Source organism: Mya arenaria, chromosome 10 (assembly GCF_026914265.1).
Source record: "Mya arenaria isolate MELC-2E11 chromosome 10, ASM2691426v1".
Taxonomy (NCBI): Eukaryota; Metazoa; Mollusca; class Bivalvia; order Myida; family Myidae; genus Mya; species Mya arenaria.
The window spans coordinates 13,206,097-13,226,299 of NC_069131.1; the positions used below are offsets into that span (position 1 = coordinate 13,206,097).

General features: G+C 31.5%; 1 protein-coding gene across 1 annotated transcript in view; it reads left to right on the plus strand.

Moving 5' to 3' along the window:
- The first annotated feature begins 2,959 nt into the window (after nt 1-2,959).
- LOC128205521 (uncharacterized) overlaps nt 2,960-20,203 on the plus strand; it is a 29,550-nt gene continuing 12,306 nt past the window's right edge. The window contains exons 1-5 of the mRNA XM_052907249.1: nt 2,960-3,086; nt 9,566-9,633; nt 15,851-17,466; nt 18,678-18,811; nt 19,691-19,847. Coding sequence (XP_052763209.1) covers nt 16,131-17,466; nt 18,678-18,811; nt 19,691-19,847 — 1,627 coding nt within the window. The 5' untranslated portion in view covers nt 2,960-3,086; nt 9,566-9,633; nt 15,851-16,130. The remainder of the gene's footprint in view (nt 3,087-9,565; nt 9,634-15,850; nt 17,467-18,677; nt 18,812-19,690; nt 19,848-20,203) is intronic.

Genomic DNA, 20,203 nt, shown 5'->3' on the forward strand with positions numbered 1-20,203 from the left:
TCCCACCGTATTATCCGGTCTCTTCCGGTCTCCTAATTCCCGTCCCTAGGTAATGAAATAACTTATAGCTTCAGGCAAAGGATTTTGTTGCCGATGTTTGGTATTATTGACAGTCTATTTTCTTTTAATAATAGTAAAAATTGAAATATATCATTTTCGAAATTAGTCGATATAAAGATGATAATTATTAAGCTTTTATAAAGACAGCTATTTTAAAGACTATTTTAGTGAAAATGAGGGTATTTTGAGCGAAAATAAGCTAAAACATGTCTCATGTATTTAAAAAATTCATCTTGAAAGAGAGTCAAGTTGAAGATTGATAAATAAATAAGGTTTGATTTTTTAGTGAATACTTACATTTAAGCATTCAGTTTTAACAGTATCGTCGGCGAAAATAAGGTTAGCATTTTCCATTTATAAAAGTTATATAGCAAGTTTTAAAATTTGCATTACTTATTACGCGAATATCCAAGAAATAAAAGAACTGACCTGAGTTCATGTTTATAATTGTTATTCAATACACTGATGAAACTGGATTAACACTCTATAATTTGATCATTGGTATCAAGAAAATAAAACGTTTTAATTTTTTTTAGTGAAAATAAGATATTGAGAAAAAAGTTAGATACAATGCGAAAATAAAATGTTTTGCATAAATATAGGAATACATGTAAAAATGGTGAAGCGCTTCAAAATTTACCTAAGAATAAAACGAATTTATTAAATAAATTATGTCATCCGAGACTATGATTAATAATTATGAAACTGTTCCGCCGCTGTCTATTGGCTACTGTTGTCGGGCGTGTCTATCATCTCTTTCAAAAGAGGCCGCTACCGTTTATTGCTCGGGTATTGTCACTTAAAGGTGCCCTTTTAAAATGTGTGGGTTTTCCAAGTTCAATTTTGATAGTAGAAAGAAGAAACTATTTATGATATCTGAAACCCTGCTCTAGAAAGTTATTTCGACATAAGTTTACTGATCTAGCGAATGTTATCAACTGTGCAATAAAAACACCATATGATGGTGAACTAGGAACATCTTCATCTAAAGAAGGGTAATTAATTATTAAAAATTAAAATCATAACGTTTAACCAATTATTAAATACACCCGATAGTTTGCATTGCCACTTGAAGGGATGAATAAAGTTACGAATTGTATTCATTTTAATTCTTCATATTTTTTTGCGAACAAATATTGACATTTCATTGTGCGTGATTTTTTTAATTTTGATTATGGGTGATAATACAACAAATCGTTAGTGTCTGACTGTGAAAGAACGTATCGAGTGTATTCAGTTATTAGATGACGGCAGGACATTTTTATTTTATGGACACTAGTTAAAACATTTGCCTTACAACGCTCACAGAGTGAAATGCTGAAAACGATAATGTCGGCATAGGTTCTTTTAAATTCATGCACTTTAGATTAGGGACTGGTTTGAAGCAAATGAAAATGACGGAATACTTTAAAAAGTGAACTTGTTGATGTAGTTGTGCTTGTATTCGTGGGCTAAATTAGTGATTTTTTGTTATCAATTGCGTATAAACATTTATCTACTACATCCTACTTTTATAATTTTGGACTAAAGTTATTTTTGTCTACATTTGACTTGGTTTACATTTTATTGACCGCTCCAAGGCGGCACCTAAACTCCTTAATAAACATACATAGTTTTTTTAATATAATATATATGCACTGTGTTGTTTGTGGAGTTTTGTGCTTTTGTTCCATGTTTCTTGTTTGTGATTTTTTTGTTCTTGTGTTCTATGTCTTTGGCGTTTACCCGGTGGCATTAAATGGGGTTTATGTTTAAACATTTGGCTACTGAGTTTGTTTCTGTATTTGTTCACATAAATGTTGGATATAAACAGCTATCATGATAATGATCATCAGATGGTGGTGTGGGGTGGTTGTTAAGATATATGATCGACCTCCAGTGTTAAAACAAAGCCTCGGTGGCGGAAAATTCCCACCTGGACTAAGTGGTCACCTGTCTTAAGGAGCCACTTCGACCTTCTCCCGCAGGTGGCCACTTAATACAATGCACATACACTTGAACTATTTCATATAATATATATTATAATTTATATGGTGTTGAAGACTTTCAAGTCGGAAATTACGGTCTTTCTTAACCATTTGTATGATCAAGATAAATACGGTTATCGGCTCAGAATGTTTGATGATGCATAAATATATAGATGGCACCTACATTTGTAGGAGTAGGAGTATTTGTTATTGATCCAAGATAGCACCAGTCCCTCGACCACCTTTATGAACAAGATCAGTATGTTTCTGTCTACGCTAGTTTTGGAGTCGGGGCAGTTTCAGTTTGGCAAGCATCTTTGATTCCCCGCCCGGCTCCCATTTTCATTCATCATAGGTTTCATGCTTCTGTCGAGCTAAGTTATGAATATTACGGCTTGTCTCTGGACACATTCAGGGTTTGCCTAGATATGGGTCCCAGGTGATGGATATACTGCCCAAGAATGATCTACCTAGAGGTTTATATGCTGTCTTCATGCAGTCGAATAGGCAAGTATTCCTTCTAAAAACATGGTCAAATTAACCCTTTGGATGAATTAATTGATATAAGATGGCTATTTGGGATCTTGGGAAATGTTTATTTCTAGATCTGGATGTTTTTTTTTCTAACTTATTTCAATATCATGTTCACACAAGTTATGTTAACTAGTGCGACCTGGGACCAATTTACGACCACCAATTTATCCTACTCCCTGGTGGGACGATTTGAAGTTCAATGGCCTAATAAGAATGGAATTTGTATGGCACGGTAAGTGTAATTCATTTCAACTTTCTTAAATTTCCTTTTACAAAATTTCTGGGATAATTTGAATTCTTGCACATGTTTGTTTTCTAAGCTCGGCCTGCGTCGTATTCGAGTTTGGGGATAAAGAAAATGAGACACGCCGTCTGTAAAGTGTCCGTTTTGACTATATCGAAAATTCATGTCACACTCGAAAGGTAAACATCAACAAATATTTATGTAAATTTCCAATATTTAAACCTTTTGAATGATACTGCCACGGACTGTGATACTGCGATGGAACTTTAAACAAAAACATGGTATGTCACAGAACATGTCTATCTTAAATTTAAAAGTTATCTTCAATTATGTAGTACAATTTACATGCTTGCACAAGCCACATTGATAACAGGTATCTGTGCATTTATGACAGTGGCTCGATTTATGTAAATAAAATAATATTATTGACTATAAATGTGGTGTAACCATGATCGAAGTAATTTTTCACCATTTCATCAACAAATAAATGAGTATTTATGCAATATCAAAATGTATGTGCCGGGTTAGTCTAAAATAATAGACGTGTTGTATACGGGATTCTTCCAATCCCTAACGTCTGAACGGGAATGTGCAAAAAACGGGGGTGTTTTAAAAATATTGAAATTGTTTTAAGTGAAGTATTTTATGGTTGAAATTGATCATAAAGAGTTATATTCATATTTTACTATGTAAGTGAAATGTTATTTTGCACTAAACAAGCATTTAGTGCATTAAAACAAGTTGTTTACCTTTCCAATAAAACGAAAGTTGACTGACACAGACAACAATTATGCGAAGGGGAACAACTCGATACAATCGTAATAGCTCGGCCTCCTCCAACAAAGCTTCGACATAGACCTCGTTATACAATCATAACAACTCGGCCATGGCCGAAATGTTCCGAGCGATTTAAAACTGTGCCCTAAAGCCTTGCAGGTACCCTTCATGTATACCCTATTATATCATGTATAGGACGCTAGCATAGATAGGACGCAGGCAAAAAAATAGTTGAGAAAACGGGTAAAAACCCTTAATATATAAGATAGGACGCAGCGGAAAAATGTCAAAATTGGAGCCGAAAAATTCAGGTTGGTCAAGTATTTATAACATATATATTGAAGTAAAAAACAAACAAAAAATTGTATATAAGGCATATTTTGATAACTGTCTTGTGTATTTCGATAATTATCGTCGTATTTTGGTAATTTAGCGTACACAACAATGATATATGTTTTGACATTTTGAGAACATTTACGCATATTATAAGACTTATACAAATGCCGTAATAGTCCCGACTGACAGTCAACCGTTGCAACCGTTGCAATAGTCTCGACATGCCTTCTGAATGACAGTCAACAGTTGCAACCGTTGCAATCGCAACAAAACTGATGATTGTTTTGATAAGGCTTGTCGCTGTGCGGATTAAAGCATGTCGGCATAATTAAGTGTCGGTAATTAGCCTTGCCAGCGGAAGGCACATCGGGTAAAGTGCGAACAAACAACCATAAGGTATTACCATCACAATAGTTTGTTCTATTGATGTTTTTCTAATGACAGACAGCGGGTGTTTTTCACACCTTCGCACATTTGAAAAGATTTGATAGTGACAATAATGCTACTTTGCGTTATGCACATTCCTTTATCAATTTTTTAAAACAGTTACATACAAAATGTTTTGTAAAATATCGAAACATTAAAATCATAAACAACGATTAATTGATATTTACCTCCTTTCCCGATTTCCGTTACCGTTATAACTCAATCCAGTTAAAGTGCTGACTCACATCGAGATTTTGTGAGTAGCGTCCCTTTTATAAAAAAGTAAACACTCGTGTTTTTTTCAATTTATTTCTCAATAAATCATTTTAAAGTAAACATTCAATATATTTCTGCGTGTGTTCACTTGCGTGATTTTACCTATGTCAGTTGTTCTTTTCGGTGACGCAGTACAGATACTTACTATTACCGCGTTCTTCCCTGGTCCGATATTTTCGACCTGAAATGGACTTGGAAAAAAACAGATGAAATTCTAATAGCATAGAAAGGACGCAGGCAATTTTTAAGACGAGAATTGGGGGTAAAAAAGTGCGTCCTATGCATGATATAATACGGTATATCGTTATGTTTTGTCAAAATGAAATGAAAAAAAGCCGTCAAACTCATAATTATAAGTTGGATTTTTATTTTTTTGTGTACGGAACTAATATAAAATAACATTATCTGGTAATATTTCTTGTTTTTATGATATTTTATAGACGCTATATGCTTTAACCCGGAATCCTGATCGGAACAACTACCCACTTTTGATACTAAACAATTTGTATGTGAAGGATTTGCCATATCAAAAATCTAAAAAAAATCTGTCAACGTACAATTATTTGGACTATGTGCCGGGTATGCAGTCATCGAAATTAGACTTTTAGATGAACAAGCCCGAATTCTTATACTATTGCATGGAATCATATTTTTGAACAAGCCCTGCTATATAAAATTCAGAATTTGAGCAAGCCCGCAAGACATTTTACCAGTGAAGGGCTTGTGCTAATTTCGATCACTGGGTATGAACAGAATGCATACTCTTTTTACCCTAATATGCTCGTTAAAGGAACTTTTTTAACATTCAGACATTCATTATGTTACCTCCTAAACTAAAACAAAAAATTGTCCAAGACTCTGAAGCAGCTTTTTATATAGACTACCCTTTCACCAGAAAATAGTTTTCCTCCAATACAGATCGCAAACACTCTGAAAATTTGACCATTTCAGTCATGAAAAATATGGATCTTTATAATTGAAATTAAATACCTCTTGATTTTGATATATACCAGCATGCTATATGAGTTTTTATGTTTCATTTGTTATATTAACCATATGCAATCGGTAATCATTTCTAGTGGTTTAAATATTGTGACAAAATCACCAACCTTGAATTGGTTTATACAAATGTAGGTCTGTGACAAAATGAATCATTGATTAGTATTTATTTGTAGTATCATCTAATTATTTTGCGCCAAACATCATTGTTTACATCTCTAAAATTCTTTTAAAGTCATGTTTCCACATTTACACATCATTAATGAATACATTTATAGTGAATTTATAATTATACATTGTGGTGTTCATTGCTTTGTTATGTCAATTTCTCTACTTATCTTTAATCTTACTGGTGACCTTTCTTAGTCTTAGATCAAATTATGTTTGCACATTCATTTACATATTGAAGGATGAAAGGAAGTAAGTACTTGTTACATGCCATTGTTAAAGATAAATCATTTCTGGTTAAGTCGATACCAGAATGGTGTACATGTATGTTGCATCCCACATACTCGTGGTGTATGACTCTTCTTAAAATCTTGCATGACTCTTTTATGTGTTTACATTTTAGTTAGAAGATTCTCTCTCAAATTTATCATAACATTAACCATTATTTCGCTGAACTTCTTTACATCAATAAAACAAAAAAAAATCGATGCAACATGTTATGTGCAGAATTAAGTGTTCACACAATATGCTAACTATGGGTCTTGGAAAGGCTTTTTTCCACACTAAGGCATGTATATATTTATGTTTGGTACACATTTTTATACAGTCTAAAATAATAGACGATTTGCCATAAAAAATATTCATAATTTAAATTCCTTCCATGTACAGTTAGAAAGACTAATTTTTATATTGCTTAAACTTATATATTCAAGTTCTTATACAATAAAGAATGGTACTTAATTCCTCTTGTTTAAAAAGACTTCTTGTCTTGTACCTGCAAAAACATCATTTGACCACATTGTTTTTCAGCACAATCAACATTCAAACAAAAAAGCTGTATTAAAGCAAATATTTTCGGTTAAAGGGAATCCCTCATGTTTTCGCACCGAAAACAATTTTCCTGGTAATGCATCTGTATATTATAATAATTTTACTTTGATACCGAAATTGCAGAAAAAAATACAATCAAGTATAAAAAACAACAACCTGGTTGAAGTGGGGTGTGATCTCAAGCCGGTACAGTCAATATTTCTTTTAGAAAACTGATCCACTCGCCAACAGAGACTGTTACTAAGCAGACGGATATTTTAAACCTTTATTGAAATCATTGGTAGCATCACGTGATAATCATTGGTAGTATCACGTGATAATCATTGGTAGTATCACATGATAATCATTGGTAGTATCACGTGATAATCATTGGTAGTATCATGTGATAATCATTGCTAGCATCATGTGATAATCATTGGTAGCATCATGTGATAATCATTGGTAGTATCACGTGATAATCATTGCTAGCATCATGTGATAATCATTGGTAGTATCACATGATAATCATTGGTAGCATCACGTGATAATCATTGGTAGTATCACGTGATAATCATTGGTAGTATCACATTATAATCATTGCTAGCATCATGTGATAATCATTGGTAGTATCACATGATAATCATTGGTAGTATCACGTGATAATCATTGCTAGCATCATGTGATAATCATTGGTAGTATCACATGATAATCATTGGTAGCATCACGTGATAATCATTGGTAGTATCACGTGATAATCATTGGTAGTATCTTATAATAATTATTGGAAGCATCACATGATAATCATTGGTACATCAGTGATAATCATTGGTAGTATCATGTGATAATCATTGGTAGCATCATGTGATAATCATTGGTAGTATCACATGATAATCATTGGAAGCATCACGTGATGATCATTGCTAGCATCATGTGATAATCATTGGTACATCACATGATTATCATTGGTACATCACATGATAATCATTGGTAGTATCACGTGATAATGATTGGTTGTATCACATGATAATCATTGGTAGTATCCCGTGATAATCATTGGTAGCATCACGTGATAATCATTGGTACATCACATGATAATCATTGGTAACATCACGTGATAATGTCAATCAACCAATCAACCTACAGCCTATTGTTGAGAAGTGTTTGTTACATATTTTGAAGTTGTTGACAATATTTGAGCATATATAGATGTGAGACAGAGTTTAAGCTGCCAAGCTTCCTTCTCAATTCTGTTTGTTTTGTTTATTATTACCACTTGTCTAGTTTTCACGTATAATTACCACAGTAAAACCTTTGATCATGCTTTGAAGTTGTCATTCTTTCTAAAGGATTGATCAAAATAAATATTTTTTTCAATTTATACTAAAAACCAGCTATTTCAAAATGGACATTTGCACGTTGGAATCCAGTCATTTATTTAACATACTTGCCAACATCACCCCTTCAAATGATAACAAATTAACAGTGGGTCTACAGGTATCAAATTTTAACATAATGGTTAATGGACCTACCAGAGAATTAGCTTATTGGCACTCCCTGGAAAGGGGCAACCTCTATTTAAGACCTTTTACGCGCTGGATATAGGAGGCCGGTTCATTAATAAATTTTGTAGAAATTTATTTAATTAATTGTACATTATATTTGTTAAAGTTTATTGATGACAATTTTTGAAACATGACTAGAAAATTGTAAAGAAAGAAACTAAATGTTTGTTAATGTCTGTTGGTTACATAAAAATGAACTACTAAGTCATCTTATTAAGATGATATGAAACATTTTACATTTCCTTTTTGTTAAACGTATTTAGCCTGATACCAAAAGCTGAAGATGATCAATATTATTTCTGGACAAATAAGATCGCATCAGCTATCTTCACATAACTTCTTTCAGTGTAACAAACAGTGAATGGGGATGACTGAATATCAAAAACTGATGATGGTCGATATTATTTCTGGACGGATCAGAGGCAGTATTTTTTACAATACTTAGTTCAATGTACCAAACAGTGAATGGAAATGACTTAATATCAAAAACACATGATGGTCAATATTTTTTCTGGACTGATGAGAGGCAGTATTTTTTACAATACTTACATGTAGTTCAATGTACCAGACTGTGAATGGAAATAACTCAATTCCGAAAACAGTGGCTGGTCAATATTATTTCTGGACTGATGAGAGGCAGTTTTTTTTTACAATACTTAGTTCAATGTACCAAACTGTGAATGGAAATGACTAAATACCGAAAACTGTGGCTGGTCGATATTATCGACATTAAATGTTTATGGACTGATAGAGGCAGTGTTTTTCACAATACGTAGTTCAGTGTACCAAACTGTGAATGTGGCTGTCACTCTACATCCCTAAATGCATTTTTGTACAAATTGTATCACACAAAATACTTGTATAACAAATGAAAACCATTACTGAACAATTGGAAGGCATGTATTTGAAAATTATGGCTGCTTTTTATATAAATATGTGACATTGTAGTACTATCTACGTGCGTTTGCATTCCTGGATATTCATCTCGAAGTGTTCTCGGAAACTATGAAAAACATGAATGGTGATCAATACAGCCATCGAAAGACTAAGCAATGCATTCCTTTTTGTGTTACATTAGTAAATTCTCGTGTATATATATCAAAATTGGTAAGAAACTTACATGAGTTGACAATCAATCGGGCAAAAATACAACTGGCTTTTGCATTTGTAGTCACATGACTTTTTTGTTTATCACACGTGACAACTAATTCTTGCTTTCAGACTACATGTCTGGTATCACATCTTAGTCATTTTACCTTTATGTTTCCCATGTTTTGTTTTCAAAAGGTCTTAGCAATTAATTCCATAAAACATGGACCTATACAGTTTACACATATTAGAATTCCATTTTCTGGAAGATGTATAACAGTACCTAATTACCCATAACTGTTTTGTTGTATTTTCAGACCTGAAGTCCTGAATGGTTGAGTTCCTTGAACAGAATCTGAACGATTTGAAACTTTAGCCTGCATCGGTAATAAATGATATAGTATGTCTTAAAAGAATTAATAGTATGTGAGTTGGAATTTGATGTGTAACACAAATAAGCATTACATCATAGAGTGATATATTTCTTAAAATAATTAATAGTATGTGAGTTGGAATTTGATGTGTAACACAAATAAGCATTACATCATGTAGTGATATATGTCTTAAAAAGAATTAATAGTATGTGAGTTGGAATTTGATGTGTAACACAAATAAGCATTACATCTTAGAGTGATATATATGTCTTAAAAATAATTAATAGTATGTGAGTTGGAATTTGATGTGTAATACAAATAAGCATTACATCAAAGAGTGATATATGTCTTAAAAAGAATTAATAGTATGTGAGTTGAAATTTGATCTGTAATACAAATAAGCATTACATCTTAGAGTGATATATATGTCGTAAAAAGAATTAATAGTATGTGAGTTGGAATTTGATGTGTAACACAAATAAGCATTGCATAATAGAGTGATATATGTCTTTAAAGAATTAATAGTATGTGAGTTGGAATTTGATGTGTAACACAAATAAGCATTACATCATAGAGTGATATATGTCTTAAAAAGAATTAATAGTATGTGAGTTGGTATTTTATGTGTAACACAAATAAGCATTACATCATAGAGTGATATATGTCTTAAAAATAATTAATAGTATGTGAGTTGGAATTTGATGTGTAACACAAATAAGCATTACATCATAGAGTGATATATGTCTTTAAAAGAATTAATAGTATGTGAGTTGGAATTTGATGTGTAACACAAATAAGCATTACATCATGTAGTGATATATGTCTTAAAAAGAATTAATAGTATGTGAGTTGGAATTTGATGTGTAACACAAATAAGCATTACATCTTAGAGTGATATATATGTCTTAAAAATAATTAATAGTATGTGAGTTGGAATTTGATGTGTAATACAAATAAGCATTACATCAAAGAGTGATATATGTCTTAAAAAGAATTAATAGTATGTGAGTTGAAATTTGATCTGTAATACAAATAAGCATTACATCTTAGAGTGATATATATGTCGTAAAAAGAATTAATAGTATGTGAGTTGGAATTTGATGTGTAACACAAATAAGCATTGCATAATAGAGTGATATATGTCTTTAAAAGAATTAATAGTATGTGAGTTGGAATTTGATGTGTAACACAAATAAGCATTACATCATAGAGTGATATATGTCTTAAAAAGAATTAATAGTATGTGAGTTGGTATTTTATGTGTAACACAAATAAGCATTACATCATAGAGTGATATATGTCTTAAAAATAATTAATAGTATGTGAGTTGGAATTTGATGTGTAACACAAATAAGCATTACATGATAGAGTGATATATGTCTTTAAAAGAATTAATAGTATGTGAGTTGGAATTTGATGTGTAACACAAATAAGCATTACATCAAAGAGTGATATATGTCTTAAAAAGAATTAATAGTATGTGAGTTGGAATTTGATGTGTAACACAAATAAGCATTACATCATAGAGTGATATATGTCTTAAAAAGAATTAATAGTATGTGAGTTGGAATTTGATGTGTAACACAAATAAGCATTACATGATAGAGTGATATATGTCTTAAAAAGAATTAATAGTATGTTAGTTGGAATTTGATGTGTAACACAAATAAGCATTACATAATAGAGTGATATATGTCTTAAAAAGAATTAATAGTATGTGAGTTGGAATTTGATGTGTAACACAAATAAGCATTACATCATAGAGTGATATATGTCTTAAAAAGAATTAATAGTATGTGAGTTGGAATTTGATGTGTAACACAAATAAGCATTACATCATAGAGTGATATATGTCTTAAAAAGAATTAATAGTATGTGAGTTGGAATTTGATGTGTAACACAAATAAGCATTACATCATAGAGTGATATATGTCTTAAAAAGAATTAATAGTATGTGAGTTGGAATTTGATGTGTAACACAAATAAGCATTACATGATAGAGTGATATATGTCTTAAAAAGAATTAATAGTATGTGAGTTGGAATTTGATGTGTAACACAAATAAGCATTACATCATAGAGTGATTTATGTCTTAAAAAGAATTAATAGTATGTGAGTTGGAATTTGATGTGTAACACAAATAAGCATTACATCATAGAGTGATATATGTCTTAAAAAGAATTAATAGTATGTGAGTTGGAATTTGATGTGTAACACAAATAAGCATTACATAATAGAGTGATATATGTCTTAAAAAGAATTAATAGTATGTGAGTTGGAATTTGATGTGTAACACAAATAAGCATTACATCATAGAGTGATTTATGTCTTAAAAAGAATTAATAGTATGTGAGTTGGAATTTGATGTGTAACACAAATAAGCATTACATCATAGAGTGATTTATGTCTTAAAAAGAATTAATAGTATGTGAGTTGGAATTTGATGTGTAACACAAATAAGCATTACATCATAGAGTGATATATGTCTTAAAAAGAATTAATAGTATGTGAGTTGGAATTTGATGTGTAACACAAATAAGCATTACATAATAGAGTGATATATGTCTTAAAAAGAATTAATAGTATGTGAGTTGGAATTTGATGTGTAACACAAATAAGCATTACATGATAGAGTGATATATGTCTTAAAAAGAATTAATAGTATGTGAGTTGGAATTTGATGTGTAACACAAATAAGCATTACATAATAGAGTGATATATGTCTTAAAAAGAATTAATAGTATGTGAGTTGGAATTTGATGTGTAACACAAATAAGCATTACATGATAGAGTGATATATGTCTTAAAAAGAATTAATAGTATGTGAGTTGGAATTTGATGTGTAACACAAATAAGCATTACATAATAGAGTGATATATGTCTTAAAAAGAATTAATAGTATGTGAGTTGGAATTTGATGTGTAACACAAATAAGCATTACATCATAGAGTGATATATGTCTTAAAAAGAATTAATAGTATGTGAGTTGGAATTTGATGTGTAACACAAATAAGCATTACATCATAGAGTGATATATGTCTTAAAAAGAATTAATAGTATGTGAGTTGGAATTTGATGTGTAACACAAATAAGCATTACATAATAGAGTGATATATGTCTTAAAAAGAATTAATAGTATGTGAGTTGGAATTTGATGTGTAACACAAATAAGCATTACATCATAGAGTGATATATGTCTTAAAAAGAATAAATAGTATGTGAGTTGGAATTTGATGTGTAACACAAATAAGCATTACATAATAGAGTGATATATGTCTTAAAAAGAATTAATAGTATGTGAGTTGGAATTTGATGTGTAACACAAATAAGCATTACATGATAGAGTGATATATGTCTTAAAAAGAATTAATAGTATGTGAGTTGGAATTTGATGTGTAACACAAATAAGCATTACATAATAGAGTGATATATGTCTTAAAAAGAATTAATAGTATGTGAGTTGGAATTTGATGTGTAACACAAATAAGCATTACATAATAGAGTGATATATGTCTTAAAAAGAATTAATAGTATGTGAGTTGGAATTTGATGTGTAACACAAATAAGCATTACATCATAGAGTGATATATGTCTTAAAAAGAATTAATAGTATGTGAGTTGGAATTTGATGTGTAACACAAATAAGCATTACATAATAGAGTGATATATGTCTTAAAAAGAATTAATAGTATGTGAGTTGGAATTTGATGTGTAACACAAATAAGCATTACATGATAGAGTGATATATGTCTTAAAAAGAATTAATAGTATGTGAGTTGGAATTTGATGTGTAACACAAATAAGCATTACATGATAGAGTGATATATGTCTTAAAAAGAATTAATAGTATGTGAGTTGGAATTTGATGTGTAACACAAATAAGCATTACATGATAGAGTGATATATGTCTTAAAAAGAATTAATAGTATGTGAGTTGGAATTTGATGTGTAACACAAATAAGCATTACATGATAGAGTGATATATGTCTTAAAAAGAATTAATAGTATGTGAGTTGGAATTTGATGTGTAACACAAATAAGCATTACATAATAGAGTGATATATGTCTTAAAAAGAATTAATAGTATGTGAGTTGAAATTTGATGTGTAACACAAATAAGCATTACATCATAGAGTGATATATGTCTTAAAAAGAATTAATAGTATGTGAGTTGGAATTTGATGTGTAACACAAATAAGCATTACATAATAGAGTGATATATGTCTTAAAAAGAATTAATAGTATGTGAGTTGGAATTTGATGTGTAACACAAATAAGCATTACATGATAGAGTGATATATGTCTTAAAAAGAATTAATAGTATGTGAGTTGGAATTTGATGTGTAACACAAATAAGCATTACATGATAGAGTGATATATGTCTTAAAAAGAATTAATAGTATGTGAGTTGGAATTTGATGTGTAACACAAATAAGCATTACATGATAGAGTGATATATGTCTTAAAAAGAATTAATAGTATGTGAGTTGGAATTTGATGTGTAACACAAATAAGCATTACATGATAGAGTGATATATGTCTTAAAAAGAATTAATAGTATGTGAGTTGGAATTTGATGTGTAACACAAATAAGCATTACATGATAGAGTGATATATGTCTTAAAAAGAATTAATAGTATGTGAGTTGGAATTTGATGTGTAACACAAATAAGCATTACATAATAGAGTGATATATGTCTTAAAAAGAATTAATAGTATGTGAGTTGGAATTTGATGTGTAACACAAATAAGCATTACATGATAGAGTGATATATGTCTTAAAAAGAATTAATAGTATGTGAGTTGGAATTTGATGTGTAACACAAATAAGCATTACATAATAGAGTGATATATGTCTTAAAAAGAATTAATAGTATGTGAGTTGGAATTTGATGTGTAACACAAATAAGCATTACATGATAGAGTGATATATGTCTTAAAAAGAATTAATAGTATGTGAGTTGGAATTTGATGTGTAACACAAATAAGCATTACATGATAGAGTGATATATGTCTTAAAAAGAATTAATAGTATGTGAGTTGGAATTTGATGTGTAACACAAATAAGCATTACATGATAGAGTGATATATGTCTTAAAAAGAATTAATAGTATGTGAGTTGGAATTTGATGTGTAACACAAATAAGCATTACATGATAGAGTGATATATGTCTTAAAAAGAATTAATAGTATGTGAGTTGGAATTTGATGTGTAACACAAATAAGCATTACATGATAGAGTGATATATGTCTTAAAAAGAATTAATAGTATGTGAGTTGGAATTTGATGTGTAACACAAATAAGCATTACATGATAGAGTGATATATGTCTTAAAAGAATTAATGGTATGTGAGTTGGAATTTGATGTGTAACACAAATAAGCATTACATGATAGAGTGATATATGTCTTAAAAAGAATTAATAGTATGTGTGTTGGAATTTGATGTGTAATACAAATAAGCATTACATGATAGAGTGAAGAATTATCCAAACCATGGTTGAATCAAGTGTACTTTTGCTTTGAAAGTTGCATATTGGAAGCCATTGTAAAAACTGTAAATTCTTAGTGTAAACAGGGGATCTAAAGTTCAGGACTAATCCTTAAACCAGGATTGAGAGCTTTTAATTTCAGACTATTGTACAGTTGTAACGATTGTTGTTTTTTCTCTTAGACATTTGCATTAAAAAAAACTGTATGAACCAACTTGAAATGAAAATATAAATGACTTTGGAAACAATTAAAAAAGGTTCAATTAGCCCTTTTTCCCTTTTTTTTTTGTGGGGGGGGGGGGGGGGGGTCATGAATCCCTCATCCTCAAGCATACCCCAACTTTTTTTCATTAGCAACAATTATCAGCTGCTAGAACTTCTGTGAAAAAGACATAGTATTGTGTTTTCGAGCAAGAGACATTTAGCTACTTGTAATAAACGGACTTGCGTATTGAACATGTACTTAAAAGTAATTAAATACAATTACCGGTACTAAAATAACATCAATAAACTTTAATCAATTTTTTTTAGAATTACAGACACACTTAAAATGTGACTCCTTGCTTAGAAACAATAACATTTTACTGTCTGGTTATTGATCAAAAGTTTATTTACTGTCAGCAAGTCTGTTGATAGCAATAGCTTGATAAGAATGTAGGTATGAACCTCCCTCATATATGAAGTTACATAAAATATGGATGTTGGACGTTAATGTGATATATATCTTTCTATTTCAGAGCCATAGTTGCTATTCCAGGTGACAGTTGGTGATAGACTCACAGAGACCAGATTCTATACAAAAATATAAGAAAGTAAAACAATCACCTGAATTTGTAGAGATCTTTCAAGTTATGAAATACCTTCATTGTTATTAAAAGTAATGCCAGTTTTAATTGGCTCAGTTGCATTTGAATGTCGCGGACAAGACAATTTTCTATTCAAAAGCAAGCCAGTTTAGTTCACAGTTGACAATTGAAATCAAAAGTCTCTGTCAGAGACAATATTTCTATAAAGGAAATGGAATACTCGGATTTTTTCATATTGCTAAATTCTAGGCGGATTTTTGTGGACGAAGAAGTAGATTTGGACAGAATAATTCTTGATCGTCTCATAAAAGACAATGTTCCACACTCTCGAACATTCACCAGTATGGTCGACAGATGTTTTCTTCCTAGCCCACAGAATCAGTTTGAAATAAAAAATAGACAGATGTCAATTAACCAGTCAAAGCATGGTGAATCACACGTAGGAAAGAACAAGTCTGGTGTCACTCAATATGATGATGTTCCCAACAGAAGTGGAGGACAACCAGGTCGGAGTAGCTTTCAAGAGTCCAAAGAGGCTACATTTTCACAAGGTCCAAGAAACTTTTGTAATAAGCTTTCTATGGAAGGAAACACTAGCTCCCTTGATCCTAACACTGGAACTTTTACCAAAGCTTCTATCAAACATGAGACTAATGGCTTTGATAACAATGATCAAATGCATGGAACTTCATCCATGCACGCAAATGGTACACTGGAAGCATCATGTAACATTTCAAATGTGTCTGACCAAAAATTACTGAAGTCACGACATCAAAGTCATAAAAAAATGAGCGGTAGCCATACTGGCGATGGCTTGAACACGTTACTGTATGGGGGACCGAAATATACTGGTACATTGAAAGAACATTCACTTCAAGAGAATCTGCATGGACAAAACGATCAAAAATACTTCACTTCCTCATCAGCCCACTATCCCTCTTCCTCCTTGGCTGGGGTCAATCCATCAAAACCTCATACGCGAGGTTTGAAAAGTGAAAAATTACTTAAATTGCTTTCAACGAGCCCATCTGAAATGAGGCAGTGTAGTAAAAACCCTGAGATACAGCAGGACACTGAGAGAAAGAAAGAGAAACAACACCTGATTGATAATAATGAACTATCTGGACATATTCAAAGTGATGATGTTAAAACAAATAATTTCCAGAGTACTAGTTCTTTTCAAGGAGAAGCTGATTTAACAACATTTAAACATGCTGGTGCTGAGACAATGACTAACAATCGGGCTGAAAAAATGACTAATGCTGTTGCTAAGATAATGACTAATGTTGGTGTTAAGACAATGATTAATGTTGATGCTAAGACAACGACTCATGTTAGTGCTGAGACAAACAGGAAAGAACATGCTCAGAAAGGTGTGAGCCAGGATACTAGATATCATGTAGGACCGGCTTCTTGCAAGGACACAAACATTGTCATATCAAAACGTCCTCTTCAAAGGGAGGATCAAAGTGAACATGGACACTCATCTCTTGGTACAGACATGTGCTCAGAGGCAAAAAATGTCCGCCGAACCCAGCCTGTCTATGGTAAGAAAATTTTCTTAATATGTACATGTGAACAAGTATTTTAAAGTAATAAGCTATTCATGTTGTGTACGTATAAAAAGTGTGAAATGTTCATATTGTTGACATTGGTACATGATTTGAGAGGTTTTATCAGACTATTAATAAGCAATGTATTTTTTCACGACAACTACCACTGTGACACTGTTATATGGCTGGTTTCTTTACAGATTTTTGGTTTTAAACCTTTTTTTAGTCCTTTCTCAATAAAGGAATCCAATCTCCTTGTACAAAATTGACATTGGTCATATGAATAAGGCAATTTACATTGGTCATATGAATAAGGCAATTTACATTGGTTAGATGAATAAGGCAATTTACTTTGGTCAGATGAATAAGGCAATTTACATTGGTCAGATGAATAAGGCAATTTACATTGGTCAGATGAATAAGGCAATTTACATTGGTCATATGAATAAGGCAATTTACATTGGTCAGATGAATAAGGCAATTTACATTGGTCATATGAATAAGGCAATTTACATTGGTCAGATGAATAAGGCAATTTACTTTGGTCAGATGAATAAGGCAATTTACTTTGGTCAGATGAATAAGGCAATTTACATTGGTCATATGAATAAGGCAATTTACTTTGGTCATATGAATATGGCAATTTACATAGGTCAGATGAATAAGGCAATTTACATAGGTCATATGAATAAGGCAATTTACATTGGTCATATGAATAAGGCAATTTACATAGGTCATATGAATAAGGCAATTTACATTGGTCAGATGAATAAGGCAATTTACATAGGTCATATGAATAAGGCAATTTACATTGGTCAGATGAATAAGGCAATTTACATAGGTCATATGAATAAGGCAATTTACATTGGTCAGATGAATAAGGCAATTTACATAGGTCATATGAATAAGGCAATTTACATTGGTCATATGAATAAGGCAATTTACATAGGTCATATGAATAAGGCAATTTACATTGGTCAGATGAATAAGGCAATTTACATTGGTCTTCTGAATAAGGCAATTTACCTTTCCAACAAACCGGTTGACAATTGTGCTTATGAAACATATTCTCATTCAAAGTCGGAGACACGAGTCTGCGATGAGGAAAGAAATCAGCCATTATATTAAAATGGTCTGATACAGTGGTAGCTAAGTAAGAATCAATGTACGATAATGCAGATCCAACATGTTCTTGTCTCTTTCAGGGGATCCAGACGAATTGGAGAAGATTGTTCACAGTCTTACTCAAGCGAATGATATCTACACAGAATTTCCATTCCAGAAACAGTCGAGTGGAATGCCAGAGGGTTCAACATCCATGACCAATGCGTCGGGAGAGGTGATACTTCAGTTCAATTTCAGCTTACAACTTTGTTGTGTTTTTTTTCACCTCCAAAATTAGAATCCAATCATCACAATATTTCCAAATTTTCTCCTCAAAATTGAGCTTATTTGTTGAAAAGATGATGGAAAGTATTAGGATTTCATTTTATGTGGTCTAAATAGAATTTTAAAAAATGCAAGGATACAAGAATGAAAGCAATGATTTTTTTCTTAATTTTTCCACTTTAATACATAAGAAGATTTTTCAAATGCCCTATTTCCTGTTAAATGATAATTATATTAATAATGACCCCCATAATATTATATTTAATTCAACAACTCTTGTCATGTATTTTGAGCAGAGTATATTGTCACGTTTTCTTTCAAATTAGGTCATACATATGACATCACATAAATTGTTATGTCATTAATATTATATATAATAATATAGGGTTTTACCAGGTTTTCAAAAGGACAGGGTGCTGCAGAAAAAGGACAGGATGCTAAGGGAAAAAAGAGCACATTTGTGTCTGTCAGTGAAAAAATAGAACATTATTAATTTCATAAAAAAATTGTAGAAATCATGCCTAATGACAGTAATAGCAAGTCTATACTACCAAAAGAGTCTGTTTGTATGAATTTATAATAAAATTTAAAGCTTCAATCAAAACAAAAGAAATATTTGATTATCGTAAGCATTTAACTCTTTGAAGGCAGGAGGGTGCACATTCTAGTCTCCACGAGGGCAGAAGGTTGTTACCAAAATAGGACATTATGCAACACACTTCCATAACTCTTTTAACTAAAAGCCTATATAGCATTAAACATCCAAAATTATGAAAATGATTTTTTTACTCATACGTGTGTGTGTATTAAAATATAATTTTCATTACAGCCAAACTTCGAAATGGACGTCAATGAAATGCGGCGACAGATCCTTGAAAAAAGTGTTGGATACATCCACTTGAAAATTGTGGAGACTGTGAAATTCTCAAAACATATTCCAGGATTTCGAGATCTTGAAATTGATGACCAGTCAACCTTGATTCGAGGCAAGTTTACCTGCAATTTGGTATGGTCCCAAGACAAATTGCAATTTTAGCTTTTTAATTCTTGAATTTAAACATGTATTATAAATTTTTGAACTGAAACCATTGACTGTCATACTAGACTATTGTTTTTTAGCAAAATAACTTTTGGAGAAAAGAAATTATCATGTTCATGTTTATTTTAGTTTGATTTATCAGTTAGTCTTTCAAACAAAAACGTATGCATGGTTAAAGTGGTCTCATGGGATAGGTGTCCACCTCTCATGCAAGATGAGGTTGGTTTGATCCCCACCGGAGTGAGACCAGTCTGGCTATAGGTGTCCCCCCTCTCACCCAAGAATTTGTGGGTTTGATCCCCA